The sequence below is a fragment of the Rana temporaria genome, chromosome 11 (genome assembly GCF_905171775.1).
Source record: "Rana temporaria chromosome 11, aRanTem1.1, whole genome shotgun sequence".
Classification (NCBI taxonomy): Eukaryota; Metazoa; Chordata; class Amphibia; order Anura; family Ranidae; genus Rana; species Rana temporaria.
The window spans coordinates 132,516,998-132,530,940 of record NC_053499.1 but is presented as its reverse complement, the minus strand read 5'-3'; the positions used below and the strand labels follow the sequence as shown (position 1 = coordinate 132,530,940).

At 45.3% G+C, this 13,943-nt stretch overlaps 1 protein-coding gene across 4 annotated transcripts in view; it reads right to left on the bottom strand.

Moving 5' to 3' along the window:
• Positions 1–13,943, bottom strand: part of LOC120917707 (c-Maf inducing protein) — a 251,803-nt gene that overhangs the window by 68,385 nt on the left and 169,475 nt on the right. For all 4 annotated transcript variants that reach the window (XM_040329177.1, XM_040329178.1, XM_040329179.1 and 1 more), the window contains 2 exons: positions 12,498–12,602; positions 8,013–8,366 (listed from right to left, as the gene is read on the bottom strand). In XM_040329177.1, coding sequence (XP_040185111.1) covers positions 8,013–8,366; positions 12,498–12,602 — 459 coding nt within the window. The remainder of the gene's footprint in view (positions 1–8,012; positions 8,367–12,497; positions 12,603–13,943) is intronic.

Here is a 13,943-nt window from a genome sequence, read left to right as displayed (position 1 = left end):
CTTCATGTAAATAAAATAGGCATTTCGATATTTTTTTTTTTCATGGTAGCAGTTAGTTTGGGATGGGAGGTGAGGCTCCTAAAATCTTGGAGTTGGACTTTATAAAAAGTTCGGGAATAGAAAAGAAAAACACACTTATGGTCACCTAGGTGGATGCAGCATTGATCCGATTCTGCATCTATCCCCTGCTGGCTCTTCACTTGAGAACCGAGCGATCAAACACCGCTGATCGCTCAGTTCTCAGCATTCTGTAAACAGAGAGCCAGGGACTGACAGTTAGTTGGGGGTGGGGGGAGAGGCTTCTAATATCCTGGAGTTGGACTTGAAAGAAAAAAAGCAGAGAGCCAAGCACTGTCAGCCCCCAGCTCTCTGCCCCCCCCCCCCCCACTCAGAGGCTGAGCCAGCTGCCGGTCCAGGGATTCCATAAGCCCACTGTAGGCTGAAGCCGGGTCACAGACCTAACTGTACTTCTGTAATCCATAGGAGAAGTACAGCCAAAATAGCCCTGGCTATACTTCTCTTTAACTGGCCTTGACAGAAATATAAAAGTTGCTGCTGATGACTTGTTGTAAAACTTGAAACATTCTTGACTTTTATTACTATTCTGTAGGGATTCAAAAGCCTTAAAAGTGGTTGTAAACCTCAGACATGAAATATGAACTAAGTCATATATATCCTCTATAGCAGGGATATGCAATGAGCGGACCTCCAGCTGTTACAAAACTACAAGTCCCATCATGCCTCTGCCTCTGGGTGTCATGCTTGTGGCTCCTCACTGAGCTCTGAAGTGTGTCCGTCATTCCATATTTCTGCCTCCTTTTTTTTCTGACAACTCAGACCAGCTTTATAAATTCTAGACGATGAAAGGATATAAAGAGAAGACTGCAGATAAGCAGGTACAATTTATGAAGGAGGATTTGTTTCACCTCTGTGTATTAGCTGAGAGGAGCCACTTCACTCAGTGGCCCAGATGCACAGCCGAGATACGACGGCGTATCTCCAGATACGCCGTCGTATCTCTGCGTTGCGCCGTCGTATCTATGCGACTGATTCTTAGAATCAGTTACGCATAGATATCCATTAGATCCGACAGGCGTAAGTCTCTTACGCCGTCGCATCTAAACTGCATTTTTTTTTTTGACCGCTAGGTGGCGCTTCCGTCTAATTCCGTGTAGAGTATGCAAATTAGCTCGATACGCGAATTCCTGAACGTACGCGCGGCCGATGCAGTAAAGTTACGATGTTTACGTTAGGCTTTTCCCGCCGTAAAGTTGCCCCTGCTATATGAGGCGCAGCCAATGTTAAGTATGGCCGTCGTTCCCGCGTCAAAATTTTTAAAAGTTACGTCGTTTGCGTAAGTCGTCCGTGAATGGGGCTGGACGTCATTTACGTTCACGTCGAAACCAATGACGTCCTTGCGACGTCATTTGGAGCAATGCACACTGGGATATTTTACGGACGGCGCATGCGCAGTTCGTTCGGCGCGGGGACGCGATTGATTTAAATGATACACGCCCCCTACCCGCCAAATTTGAATTCCGCCGGGTGATTTACGCTATGCAACAAAAAATGTATGCTATGCCGCCGCAACTTACGGAGCAAGTGCTTTGAAAATAGAGCACTTGCCCGTGTAAGTTGCGGAGGCGTAACGTAAAATCAGATACGTTACGCCCGCACAATTTTGCACGGCTATACGTGAATCTGCTCCAGTATATATAAAGGTTTACAACCATTTTAAGCAAGTACAGAGCCAGTGAAATGGGAACAAACAAAAACCAACATACAACGATCTACACCCTAATATAACTAACTGGTATAACATAAATCACAGATAATAGTTGCCAATCCTGTATGTAATGAGGCATGGGCAGAGTGACAATTCCAAAATTGTGTAGATGAGCCACACCATCCTTGCAGCCCTGCTACAGAACTCTTGGGAAGTGCCAAACTGTAACTACAAAATAAAACAAGCAAAGTGCGCTAGTTGGGAATCCCAAAACAGTGGGGTAGATTCAGGTAGGGCTGCGCACTCTTACGGAGGCGCAGCGTACCGTTTTAACGCTACGCCTCCGTAAATTACTTGCGCTACGCTTCATTCACGAAGCAGTTGCTCCGTAATTTGCACGGGCGCTCCATAAAACTGGCCGGCGTAAGCGCGCGTAATTTAAATGATCCCGTAGGGGGCGTGGATCATTTAAATTAGGAGCGTTCCCGCGCCGAACGTAGTGCCCATGCTCCGTCGGGAAACTTTCCCGACGTGCATTGCGGTAAATGACGTTGCAAGGACGTCATTTGCTTCAACGTGAACGTAAATGGCGTCCAGTGCCATTCACGATTCACTTACGCAAACGACGTAATTTTCAAAAATCTCGACGCAGGAACGACGGGTATACTTAGCATTGGCTGCTCCTGCTAATAGCATGAGCAGCCTTACGCAGAAACCGACGAACGCAAACGACGTAAAATGCGAACGCCGGGTGCGCGTACGGTTGTGAATTGGCGTGAGTATGCAATTTGCATACACTACGCTGACCACTACGGGAACGCCACCTAGCGGCCAGCGTATGAATGCAGTCTACGATACGACGGCATAAGAGCCTTATGCTAGTCATATCTTAGGCTGCAGTCGGCGTATCAAGCTTTCTGAATCAGGAGAAGTCGATACGCCGGCGCAACTAAGCAATTACGCTGCGTATCTATGGATACGCAGACGCAATTGCTTTCTGAATCTACCCCAATGGCTTTATTCCCATCTCTGTAGTGTGGGTGAGATCAGCTTTCCAGGACTGTGAGCATCTCCTCTCTCCCCCAGATGATCGCTCATACACAGGGAGTGAGTGACGTTTGTACATACAGGTCTATGCGGTGTTACTGGTTCTGTGGTTACACCTCTTAAACTGACCATGGACAGCTGGTTCAGCTGGAAACGGGCAAAGTTCAATCCGGTTGTGGCTGTTCCCATTTGACAGAAGTCGATCGTTGAATTATTGTTTGGTTGATCAGTGTATTCAGACAGCATCAGGTCCTTCTGCCGGAATACAACGTCCCAGTGAGGGGGAGGTTAACTCCTCCATCTTCCTCAATTGTGTGGATGGAGGAATCTGTTTTGTTTGTTTTTCCATTCAGCCTGCTGGCTGATTGAAAAAAAAAAAAAAAGTCTGGCCTGCTTAAAACCAGCCATAGATGGATTGAATCTCGGCCAGTTCAGCGGGGAACATCTGAGATTCGATCCATGAATGGGCAAGCTGGTTAAAGCAACCCAGGACTAAGTCACGTGACGAGTGACGCAACACGTGGGGGAGGAGCCTAAGTGACGGGATCAACGGATGTCTAATCCGAATGAGGAGACCATCGCACTGAACGGCAACCACTAGCCTGTGTCTATACGAGGATACGTGAGTGCATACACTGTTGGTGTAGTCTCTGTCCGCACCTCCTTACCATACGATATTGCGCAATGAGGTCTTGTCCTTTTTCTCTTTTTTTCATATGACCTGTGGTATTCCTGGAGCTCTCCAAGTGTCTGTCTGATTTGACCTGTGGCATATCTGGAGCGCTGTATTGAGGGGAAGCGCTGTGGATCATCCAGCTTATCACAGGACTTCCCAATTTTCCATATTAACCATTATGTCGTCTTATTTCTCTCACTGGGTTTTGGCAATTGTTCTAGTGTGTTTTATTTGTATTTCACAATTTGCACATGCTGTACCTTGTACCTAACAGTAGTTGATATTAGTGCTATCATTATATTTCACAAGCTGGTTGTACTGAAGTTGATCCATCAAATCAACTTCAGTACAACCAGCCTGTCTGATTTTTTGCATGCTATCACTGCCGCTGGCTATAGTCGCTAGCTGTGATCATGGTGCTCTGTCGGCCAAGAAGGTTCCTGGCCGACATACTGTAGATGGATCGAATCTCCAACAGTTCAGTAGGGACCATCAGAGTTTCAATCCACCTGTGGGCAGGCTGGTTGTACTGAAGTTGATCCATCAATCAACTTCAGTACAACCAGCCTGTCAGATTTTTTGCATGCGATAACTGCCAGCACCTATAGTCGCTAGCTGTGATGATTGTGTTCTGTCAGCTGGGAAGGTTCCCTGGCGGCAAAACACAATAGCACAGTGGGAGGCATTCCCCTCACCAAAACCGATTGTGTTGATGGGGGAAATCTAGCAATTTTCTCTTTCCTTACACCAGTTTTTTTTTTTTTTTTTTTTTTTTTACTATAGTCAATGGGCTAGATTCAGAGAGAGATACGATGGTGTATCTCCTGATACGCCGTCGTATCTCTAACTTAGGCTGGTCGCATCTATGCGACTGATTCATAGAATCAGTTACGCATAGATATGCCTAAGATCCGACAGGTGTAACTGTTACACCGTCGGATCTTAACTGCATTTTAAAAATGGCCGCGGGGGGCGTTCCCGCTGATTTACGCTGAATAAATAATATGTAAATTAGCGAAATACGCCAATTCACGAACGTACGCGGGCCCGACGCAGTGTTGTTACGACGTTTACGTAGCGGATTACCCGGCGTATACTTACCCCTGCTTCTATGAGGCGCAACCAATGTTAAGTATAGCCGTCGTTCCCGCGTCGATTTTTTTTTTTTTTACGTCGTTTGCGTACGCCGATTCAGAAACCCGCCCGTCGCAAGTTACGCCCGCGCCGAAACCGCTGACGTCCTAGCGACGTCAGTGGGAGCAATGCACGCCGGGAAATTTCGCGGACGGCGCATGCTCATTTAAATCGGCGCGGGAACGCGCCTGATTTAAATAGTACACTCCCCCTAGCCGCGGAATTTGAATTCCGCCGGGGGATTTACGATCCGCCGTCGCAAGTTTGGAGGTAAGAGCTTTGTGAATTACCCACTTGCCTCTCAAACTTGCGCCAGCGGATCTTAACCACTTAAGGACCGGACCAATATGCAGCTAAATGACCCAAGGGGTTTTTACAATTCGGCACTGCGTCGCTTTAACAGACAATTGCGCGGTCGTGCGACGTGGCTCCCACACAAAATTGGCGTCCTTTTTTCCCCACAAATAGAGCTTTCTTTTGGTGGTATTTGATCACCACTGCAGTTTTTATTTTTTGCGCTATAAACAAAAATAGAGCGACAATTTTGAAAAAAAATCAATATTTTTTACTTTTTGCTACAATAAATATCCCCCCAAAAATATCTATAAAAATTTTTTTTTTCCTCAGTTTAGGCCGATACGTATTCGTTTACCTATTTTTGGTAAAAAAAAAATCGCAATAAGCGTTTATCGATTGGTTTGCGCAACATTTATAGCGTTTATAAAATAGGGGATAGTTTTATTGCATTTTTATTAATTTTTTTTTTTTTTACTACTAATGGCGGCGATCAGCGATTTTTTTCGTGACTGCGACATTATGGCGGACACTTCGGACAATTTTGACACATTTTTGGGACCATTGTAATTTTCACAGCAAAAAATGCATTTAAATTGCATTGTTTATTGTGAAAATGACAGTTGCAGTTTGGGAGTTAACCACAGGGGGCGCTGTAGGAGTTAGGGTTCACCTGGTGTGTGTTTACAACTGTAGGGGGGTGTGGCTGTAGGACTGACGTCATCGATCGAGTCTCCCTTATATAAGGGATCACTCGATCGATGCAGCCGCCACAGTGAAGCACGGGGAAGCCGTGTTTACATACGGCTCTCCCCGTTCTTCAGCTCCGGGGAGCGATCGCGACGGAGCGGCTATAAACGAATAGCCGCGCCGTCGTCCCGGATCGCTCCCCGAGGGGATCCGACCCTGTAGCATGTAGCGGGGGGGTCCCGATCGGACCCCCCAGCCACGTCTAGGCAGGCACGTACAGGTACGTTGATGTGCCTGTCCGTGCCATTCTGCCGACGTATATCTACATGAGGCGGTCGGGAAGTGGTTAAATCACGCGGATCTAAAGATCCGCTGATCTATGTGAATCTAGCCCAATAAGTTTTTGTTTGTTTTTTACCTGCACTATCTAGTGCGCTTTGCTTGTTCTTTTGTTTTGTAGTTACAGTGAAATGGGAACTCCTCATTTGCACATTTGTTTGGGGTCCGTGCGTCGATGAATATTGAAGACACAGTACAAGAATGATGAATAAAAAAACAAAATTTTGCACAGAAACAAACATAAGTTCAGTTTTGACAGCTTCTACGTTGATATATAAAAAAGTAAATTTGGACTGCATCATCATCACCACAGCTAAACATGTTACCAAGTTCTTTTCATTAACATGCTTACTCAACGAATAAGAAAAGTATATAAACTGTAGCAGTAAGAAGCAAACAAAAAAACTGCCTGGCGAAGCCAACAGATGCAGATTAGACTGCAGTAGGGTATGTGCATGGACTCAAAGATATATCAAGCCTACTAGAGTCAACAGATCAGTTATCAACAAACAATTCCCAAGTTGGCTCTTTTGGGGAGTCAAATGAGATTGTCCAAATAGTCAAAAAACGAAAATCCACTTTCCAGTTCGCACTGACCGAGAAGCAGCCATGTGACCTTTTTTTAACAAGGGTAACAGAGGAGACTGATAATCAAAGAAGCCGGCCACAGATGTAAAGAATCTTGGCTGGTTGAGCAAAGATCATCTGAGATTCAATCCACCTTTGGGCAGGCTGGTTCGATGGATCAACTTCAGTACAACAAGCCAGTCAGATCTTTACATGCGATTACTGCTGGTGGCTATACCCCTCAGCAGTAATCATTATGTTCTGCGGGCAGGGAAGGCTCCAGACAATGGCACTGGGAGAGGGATTCCCCCATTAACACTCACATCGTGGGTAAGGGAATCAAGCGATTTTCTTTCTTGCAACCCATGGTTGCAGGAAATGTAATCCCATCATCTATGGCTTGCATTAGCCAATGGTTCTGGTCACATGGTCATCAGAGGAAAAGTGTACATCAGTGTAGAGGTTGACCGATATATCAGCCGATATTTGGCCTTTAAGAAACCGTCCGATTATTATACAAATTCGGCCGATAACACTGACTGCACCGTGCCCCATCGACCCACAATTGTTCCTCCTCCCTTCAACACACTCCATTGGCATATGCAGAGAAAGGGATATATGGACAGCCGCACTCCAAAGTCTTAAAAAGATGTGCCCTTTATTGGGTAAAAAGAAAAATGCACTACAAGAACCAGCATACAGTGGGAAAAACAGCTGACGCGTTTCGCATTGAACCTCAATGCTTAGTCATAGCTTTTTACCCAATAAAGGGCACGTCTTTTTAAGACTTTGGAGTGCGGCTGTCCATATATCCCTTTCTCTGCATATCCTGTGCATTGCCGGCACCCGTTGGTTCTTGAGTGGACAGCGATTACCTTAGGTGTGCTCACCTGGAGCGGCAGCTTCCTTACACTCCATTGGCAGAGCCGCGCTTGACACTTGCCAGAGCCGCTGAGTGTGTGAAACTGACATATGTAACTGAATGGAGAGAGAAAGGAGCTGTCAAAATTCAGTGTTAATGTCGGGGTGTGGGCAGGACCCGGGGTGGGCGGGACCCAGCAGATATCAAACACAAGCCAATGTGATGGGATCTGGGTGGGCCGCTTCGTGTATGTGGCCCCTGCCCCTATTCTTAAGAAGCCCAATCATTGGCCCACCCCCGACATCACCGCTGAATTTTGACAGCTCCTCTCTGCATTCAGTTACATATGTCAGTTTTCACAGTTACACTATATCGGCTCAGTGTGAAACTTGCCAGTGCCTATCAGTGCCACCTGCCAAAACAATAAATAAAAAAAAATGGGCCTAAAATATCGGCATCATATATCGGCTGCCATGATTTCTAAATAATGGTATTGGCCAGAGAAAAACCTATACCGGTCCAACTCTACATCAGTGTAGTGGTGGTTGGTAGAGAAACGCGTAGAACCAGTGGTAGGCTGTGCAGAATACAAGGATAAAAAATGTACAGCAGGTTTCTAGTCAGCATACTAACTATTAAGAGCAAAACACATTTTAACGATGCCAGCAGTTACTTACAGCATCTTTAGGATTTCCACGTAGCAGCCCAACACCCGCTCGGCCTGTGGGCTGAGCTCAATGCTCATGGTGCTGCAGGCTGGGCTGATGAGAAGACAGTCAATCAGGTTGGGTTCACTATCGTTGCCAGTGTTTGCTTTCAGCTTCTGATTCACTGTATTGTTGCGCTCCACCTCCACGTGTATCTCGTTCGATGTGACGATGACGGACTTGTGTCGGGACTCTGCTGACGTGACCTCTTTGGAAACCAGGTCAGGATTGGTGTGAAGAAGCCGTAAGGGGATGTTGGGCTTGCGGTCGCACTGCTGCTGGCAGCCATTACGGATTTCTTTGAGGCTTGGCGAATTGTCTCGGCTTGACAAAAAAAAAAGGGGGGATAATGTTAAATAAAGCCAAGTAAAGCAATATGATGACAAAGATGTGACTTTATACAGGTTCCACTCACTTTTCCTTAAAGTCTAAGGGCCAGATTCACATAGAAGAGCGGCGGCGTAACGTATCGTAGATACGTTACACCGCCGCAATTTTTCATCGCAAGTGCCTGATTCACCAAGCACTTGCGATGAAAACCTACGCCGGACCTACCGCGCATGCTCCGTTTCCGAACTCCCGTCGTGCATTGCGCGCCGTGACGTCATTATCTCGAACGGCGACGCGCGTAGCGTAACTCCGTATATCCCGGACGGCTTACGCAAACGACGTTAAATTTTGAATTTCGTCGTGGGAACGACGGCCATACTTTAGACAGCAATACGATTGCTGACTAAAGTTAGGGCACCGAAAACGACGACTAACTTTGCGACGGGAAACTATACTAGCGGTGACGTAGCGAACGCGAAAAACCGTCGTGGATCCGCCGTAACTCCTAATTTGCATACCCGACGCTTGTTTACGACGCAAACTCCCCCCAGCGGCGGCTCCGGTACTGCATCCTAAGATCCGACAGTGTAAAACAATTACACCTGTCGGATCTTAGGGATATCTATGCGTAACTGATTCTATGAATCAGTCACATAGATAGAGACAGGCATACGACGGCGTATCAGCAGATACGCCGTCGTATCTCCACTGTGAATCTGGCCCTAAGTCCTCTGGCCTCCGCCACCCCACCACAGCCAGTGCTTTGGGTGTTAATACGAATGTTGGAACTGTCATAGGCACTCATCAAGAGTGACTCATTGACTATGCCCGTCTTTTCTGCCTCCTCCTCCATTCATAGATAATAATGAAAAACACTCTAAGAATGGAGAAGGTGGACTTTTCATTCATATGCCCGTCCTTCATTAATACAATGGAAGATTATTGCTGTGGAGGTATGGGTTCGGGGTCAGAGGAATTCAGATTTCAACTAGAACAGCCAGTACAAGCACCCGCCATCTGACCCGCCATCCCAGAGCATCAAACAGAGTGCAATGCAGAGGGACTACTTGTAAAGTTGGAGGTGTAGTAGGGAGCAGTAAGAGCCCCATAAGCCAATGTCTCCTCTGTAGTTCCGGCTCTTGTCCCATGCGGAGCGCTACCAACTGCACTCCACCTCTTATCCCAGCAAGCTTCCCTCAGAGTGGTGCCAACAGCAGGAAAGAAGAGATATTCAGGTCAGTGTGAAGCAATACACTGGACATAATAGCAGCGTTGTGTTGATTTCTCACCATCTGCTTTAACCCTTTTGTTCCTTGCAGAAGCATGCAGTTGCGGGGGGAGTTTGCAGAGTGCCCTATTTACTTGAATAGGCTGCGATTGGCAGGTGGTTGCACCCACCAAAAGCAACAGGGGGCTTAATTCCTGCTGCGGCATGTGTACACCAAACAGGGGTAGGGATTGGTGTGGTGAGGTGGCAATAAGTTGCACGCGATTGCGACACTGTAGTACAGAAATTTGAGGTTTAAATCAGGCGTGAGGAGGCGACACTGTGCTCAGTGATCTTGGACTACTCCTATGTTGTTCAGGTAGATCTCCACCTCTTTAAGGTTGCCTACCCATGCCCTACACTATATTCTGCTTCAAAAGAAAAAACACAGCCAATGCAATAAACACAGACCCACCTAAAGGGAAGTACTTGTGGTAAATTGTGTTTTCGTAGCATATCTTATGTAGGTCAGGATGTTATGGCTTTGGTTTAATGCAGTTTCTTAAAGCAGATCAAACAGCCAAAACCTGTCTGCTGTATTAAAGCGACCCTGTAATGTCTTTGGGTAAAGGCCCATTTACACTATGAAGGTGTAGTGCATTTAACACACACACACACACACGTATTATATCACACATAAACACACATTGTATTAAGGCAGTCCACTCATTGAAAGGGCTGTCTAATGAAGAACATTATACCCCAACACATACCGGCTGCATATTGTATATCGCAACACATTATTGCATTACTGCACATTGTAGTTTCCTGCCACTCACAATATATAGCATCTCAAACCTTCTTTGCTTTCTTTTTCATTGTATTTGCATACATGATAAAATACACAAGTTGTATATGAAAACATGCTTAAAAACAAAGTATTAAATATTTTCAGAAAGTAGAGGCCCATAAAAAAACATTAGAAAGTGACAGTTGCATGTTTTTTTTGGCTACATATTATTGCAGGTTTTTATCAAATCCTTATTTTCAGTAAAAACAAAATACATTTTTATAGCCAATGTTCTAGCCAAATAACCTTAAAAGCTGATGTCCAGGTTTGCTTTCACTTCAAATACTTTGTTTGGATCAAGCTGGCCTGAGCGAACAATTCCCTTTACAGTACTAATATGTGCGCCCACTGGGTGTTCCGTTACTGTATGTAGCCTCAGCTAATTTTAGCGACCATTTACCGCTGTTATTGCAGTGCTTTTTGGCCACTAGCAGGGCAATTTTAAACCCCACTAGCGGCCCAATAAAGGGTTTAAAGCGCCTGCAAAATGCTGCTGCCGAAGAACTTTACAGGCGCTTTGGCAGCGTTGCCCATTGATTTCAATTGATTTTGGGAGGGGCGGTGGAGGAGCGATGTATACACCGCTCCCGCACCACCCGAAAGATGCTGCTTGCAGGACTTTTTCTAACGTCTTGTAAGCGCACCGCCCCAGTGTGAAAGCACTCAGGCTTTCACACTGGGGCTGCAGGGGAGGCGTTTTTCAGGCGCTTTACAGGTGCTATTTTTAGCCCAAACGCGTCTAAAAAACACCCAGTGTGAAAGGGGTCTAATAGTTAACAATTTAGAGGTAAATTTAAATAATGGTCCTAAAATGATTCCACTGCGATACCAAATATTTGTTGTGCAGTCCTTGTTTATGTACATGTGCGTTTGTATGTGTGTTTGTATGTGTGTGAATGTGAGGCCAAGGTGGCTTTACATTTTTTTGGTTTATTTTTATTTTATTTTTTAATTCACTTACATTTAATTTATTGCTACCACAGGAGGACTGACAAGCCCTCTTTGTGAAAAGAGTAAAAGGCACCTATTAAAGAGGCATCAGTAGCCTCATGGACCTTTAATGACTCTTGCATATCCCTAGCTTGACCGAGTATAGAAGGTACTCCATTGGCTATTTTCATAGCCAGGATTGGAGAGCTTGCTCAGAGCTGAATGTTTCCAGGTTCATTGCTTCTAGGGGAGATGAAGAAACGGATGTTTCACATCTCCTGTCTGCTCGCCATCCTGACAGCGCCAATTGAGATCCTGGTCTGCTGCGGGGCACAGATGAGCCCAGGACAGGAATGGGTGGGTTCCATCGCCAACATATAGATGTGATTGGGTTGCTGTAAAGCTGCCTAAATCACTTCTCTATGAAGCAGCAGTACAAGGGTTACAGTAAACCTTTTTTTTTAAGGTAAACCTGGAGGCTGCTGTTGCTGGCATACGAGTTGCCTGGCTATCGCTCTGATTCTCTTGCTTCAGTCACTGTCCTGGAACAGGCCTGCCCACTAGGACCTCTGACTTTCCTACTGGAAATCAGAGCCTACAAACAAGCAAACCTGTGCACAGGGCCGGCCCTACCATGGGACCCGATGGTAGCATTGTACCAGGCGGCACTTTCAGGGGCGCGGCAAAGTGCCACCCGCCCGCCACCCCATTCCCCCAGCTCCGCTCTCCACTCCACTCTGGGGCTAATTGCCGCCCGACCGCTCCTCCCGTTCTGCTCTCCACTCCACTGCGGGGCCAATTACATGAATAGAGCCATAACAGGTCCTTTTTATAATCCTATACATGTAAACAACCATAACAGGTCTTCTTTATACTCCTATATACATGTATAGAGCCATGATAGGTCCACTTTGGTTATTATGATATAAATATACATGTATAGAGCCATAACTTTGGTTATTATGATATAAAATAATGGATGTGGTAGCATTTTGGTGGGCGTAATTTATTTTGGGGGCAGCATTTCATTCTTGGTACCAGGCAGCACAATGTCTTGGGCCGGCACTGCCTGTGCAAACCTGGCTGTGATGATACAAAAGCTCTAAAAGTGAAACACCATGTCCAGTGTAACAATTACCTGTTGATGAATTCTTCATAGCAGGAATAAATGGCAGCTAGACAGACGGCCACAAGGTTTGGTAAGACCCTGGGGTGAGGACAGTTTGCAGTGGGCCCATGCATGCTACAAAAAAAAGCAGAAGTTGGAATTCACAAAATGCACATACAACCCTACAAATAAAAAATAAAAAAGAAGGAAAATACAGTTTACAATGTTCTACAGTCAAATTTACACAGTATCCAAGTCAAAGATGCCTCATACAAAGCATACCAAACCTATTAACAGGCAATATATGTTATGTATACTGTACAAAGAGCGAGAGTGAAAAGGATGGACAGATATTGGATAGAGAGATAAAGAGGGCTGTAAATGATTAATTTTGATGTCTGCCTGCCAGGTGTTACTGAGTAACAGTACTGCATTACAAGTCATTTAACATGGAACTTCACTCTCCCAGTCAACATTGATTACATTTAATCCCCATGCTGCTAACATTTGTAAATAGAGGGGAAAGTATATCATTTACTTATTTAAAAAAAAATTTTTTACATTTTTTCAGTTACATCCTGGTTTCTTGCCTAGGCAAATGATGTAATACATCCAAGGAGTCTTCATGTGGGGAGTAGAGGAGGAGTTTTTTTTTTTTTTATCAAAGCACACTGCATGCATGCTTCAGCTAAGTGCAGATGGATTCCAGGAAGAAAAGGCTTCTTAGCCCAGGTTTACACCATGAACTTCACTGCACCTCTGTACAATTCACATGCGATTCAGTGGGTGCGATTTGAGCCCATTCATTTTGAATGGGCTCAAATGGCACCAAAGTCAATTTTGGGAATGCCCTGCAAACCGGTGTCCTGCCGAAAATGTTCCCCCGGTGGATTAGGACCCCCCTGTACAGCGCAGTATGAACCTCCGAAAATAGCCGAACATGTAGAGCTGAGAGTTATACCACGTACACACGATCATTTTCCAGCATGTCTAAAAAAACAACGTTTTTCCAACTTCCTCATGAAAACGACATTGCCCACACACCATCGTTTTTAAAAAATGATGAACAAAGCGCGGTGACTTACAACACGTATGACGGCACTCTAAAGGGGAAGTTCTAATTCGCCTTTGGGCTGCTTTAGCTGATTCCATGTTCGTAAAAGACGATTCGCGCTTTTCTGTCTGTTACATCGTGATGAATGTGCTTACTCCATTATGAACGGTAGTTTTACCAGAACGAGCGCTCCCGTCTCATAAGCTTCTGAGCATGCGCGGGTTTTAAACGTTGATTTAGCCCACACACGATCATTTTTTACAACCCGAAAAACAACAGTTTAAAACTACGTTAAAAAATGCAGCATGTTCGAAATTTTTTTTTAACGTTTTTCAGAACCTGAAAATGATGTGCAGCCCACACACGATCATTTTAAGACGTTTTTTAAAAACGACGTTTTTTTCATGATGAAAAATGATCGT